This window comes from Punica granatum, chromosome 2 (genome assembly GCF_007655135.1).
Source record: "Punica granatum isolate Tunisia-2019 chromosome 2, ASM765513v2, whole genome shotgun sequence".
Lineage (NCBI taxonomy): Eukaryota > Viridiplantae > Streptophyta > Magnoliopsida > Myrtales > Lythraceae > Punica > Punica granatum.
The window spans coordinates 21,569,050-21,572,043 of NC_045128.1; the positions used below are offsets into that span (position 1 = coordinate 21,569,050).

At 44.3% G+C, this 2,994-nt stretch overlaps 1 protein-coding gene across 1 annotated transcript; it reads left to right on the top strand.

Moving 5' to 3' along the window:
* The first annotated feature begins 1,809 nt into the window (after positions 1-1,809).
* Positions 1,810-2,319, top strand: LOC116193761. Its single transcript, XM_031522508.1, has one exon. It carries the CDS (start codon positions 1,810-1,812, stop codon positions 2,317-2,319), a length of 510 nt encoding a protein of 169 aa, XP_031378368.1.
* The last annotated feature ends 675 nt before the right edge of the window (positions 2,320-2,994 follow it).

Sequence of the window (2,994 nt, forward strand, 5' to 3'; positions counted from 1 at the left end):
CACGATTCCCATGTTAAAACATCGTTTAAAACCCTTTTAAAAAAACAAACATGCATGGGTTTGTGTATCGAGGACTCATTTGGACCCATTCGGTTATAAATAAGGGAATCGTTTTGGTCGTCGAATCACGAATCGTTTTTATAATTAATGCATTCGGCAACAACCTTAAGCATTAATTCCACGAACGGGTTAATCAGGACATTCACATGGTTAATTCATTCAATTTAAACAACTTTGCACGAATTGTACATTAATTTGTATCTCGTGTGGACGAATTACAAAACGGTGTTAATACCCTTTTTAAAACCCTTATACTTTCAAATCGGTATTATATTGTTTCCCTTTTCTGAAAACAAATTTTCCAATCAAGGGCAAAAACATCATTTTGTGATTCGGCGTCATCTTAGCATTGTTCAGGGTGCTAGTCAGGTATTCTGTATCAAAATACAATTACCTGATTAATCATTTCACTCGACTTAACCAAATGCTAGAAAATGGTTAGGTGGAACTCTAGGTTCCAAATCTAGAGTCAAAATACAAGTTTGGATCAATTCAGTGGTCATTCAGTGTCACAACACCGAATTCACTGTAAAAGCAATCCAGACACACGAGAGTTGACTCTCTTTGTCAAGTTTTCAAAACAAAGCCGAATGTAAAATATTTTGCATGATTCCTTGCTTAGCATATGGCATTTGCTTGCAAAAACACCCCTGGGTCAATAAACTTGTTAATCCACATACATTCGGTAAATACAAACACATTGTCTGTCATTTACTTGTTGATTGTTATCTTTTTGCACTTGTTTGCCATGCGGATCGAGCCTGATCCCTAGGCTGAATAATATTAGGGCTCAAAGCCCTAATCATCGATCACAGGATCCAACACCCTAACCATCACTCACAGAGTCCAACGCCCTATTCAGCAAAAGCGTGCATTGAATTTTAGTTCTTCGGTGTTTCCCTAAACTCACGGTGAGTTAGAGCGGAATAATAACCGAACGTGAGCCGACTAGAATTCAGCCATTTGTAATCTATATTTATTATTTTCGAGAGCATTGTAAGGACTTTTATTTTGTACATTCATCCTGTAAGAATTCTTGTCGGTGAGCGGACGGTTCGAGAGTCGAATCATTCGAATCGGTCCCATGCTTGCCCAGACAAAAGTAAATCCAAGATCTCGCAGTTTTGGTTCACGCAGGAATTCAACCTACGTGGTTTGATGAACTGTAACGCAAGATTATGAACCAATTCCCCGATACACGAGTTTACTTCTTCTCTCTCGACTTCTCGACCGACATCGCCTAATTCATCGAATATTCGGTGTCAAAACGTGCGAGCCGAGCGTAACTTAATTCATGCGGTAAATAATAAAACATGCAAGCCTAGCAAACCAGAGTACCGAAAGGGCATGTGGAATATAGGCCTGCACGTAACATGAACCCCCGAATTCGGACTTTCCGGTTCCGTACAGATCAATGCCTTAACAACAACTAGGTGTTCCATACCCCTAGACCCGGGTAACTTATCCGCCCTCGACCTTCGGGTCGTAAAATGATAAGTGGCGACTCTTTCTCACGCGTGTCCGTCACGCGTCCCCACAGGAAGGTGGACACTCCCAAGCCGCGCGATCCAAAAGCGCGCATGCGGGCCCTGACGAGAGTCTACATTCGAGTCTGTACAAGTACGCCGACAATCCATCGGGTGCATGTTAGGGCAAAGGGACAATTCCTCTCACGCAAACCGAGCAATTTACTATTTAAGTAAGAAATTCACTGAGATAGAGAAAATGTGTTGTGCACTCGTATGGGTCATGCAAAGGCTCCGGCAATATACTCTCTACCACACTGTTCGCCTGCTATCAAAGACGGATCTTCTGAAGTATCTGCTCGGCAGTCCGTCCTCCATGAGGAACATAGCAAAATGGCATTGCCAGCTGACGAAGTACGACATCGAGTACGTGTCGCACACATCAGTAAAGGGCCAAGCAATAGCAGACCATCTAGCAGAGTTTCCGATTGATGATGACACACCAATCAACTATGACTTTCCAGATGAAGGGATTCTCCAAGTAAATAATAAGGAGGAGGATCCTGGGTGGAAGATGTACTTTGACGGCGCAGTCAATTCCACCGGATCTGGTATTGGCGTAGTGCTGATATCCCTTAAAGGACGTCATTTCCCTGTTGCAGCGAAGATTAATTTCCCCGGCACCAACAACATAGCTGAATACGAAGCATGTATCCTTGGCTTACCGATCGCAATCGATCTCAAAGTCAAGGAACTTGAAGTGTTTGGCGACTCTATGCTCACAATCTTTTAGACGCTCAAGCAGTGGAAGACGAAGGATCCAAAATTGGTGTCGTACCATGAGTATCTCGAAGAGCTGACAGAGCATTTCGAGAATGTTTCGTTTGCATACACACCCCGCACGAAGAATCAGTTTGCGGATGCACTCGCAAAGCTCGCGTCCATGGTGAGCATTACGAATCAAAATCTCATCGAGCCAATCGAGTTTGAGATTGCCAAGGGCCCTACCCATTGCGAGATGATCGAGGCTGTCGACAGCAAGCCTTGGTATGTGGACATCAAGCACTTGCTGTAAACCGGCCAATTCCTGGCATTCACTGATCGTCATGATCGGAGAACTCTCCGACGCATCGCAGCACACTTCTTCTTGAGCGGTGAGACTCTCTACCGCCGCTCATTTGACGCTACACTACTTCGATGTGTCGACGAAAATGAGGCACTACACTTTATGGAAGAAGTGCACGAAGGAAATTGCGGGCCTCACATGAACGAGCTCATGCTTGCAAAGAAACTCATGCGATTGGGCTACTCTGGTCTACCATGGAGACTGACTGCGTCAAGCATGTTAGGCACCGTCACTTATGCCAAGTCTACGCGAATCAAATCAAAGTACCACCCAACGAACTGCATACAATGGCAACCCCATGACCTTTTTTCAATGTGGGGGCATGGATGTGATTGGTCCTAT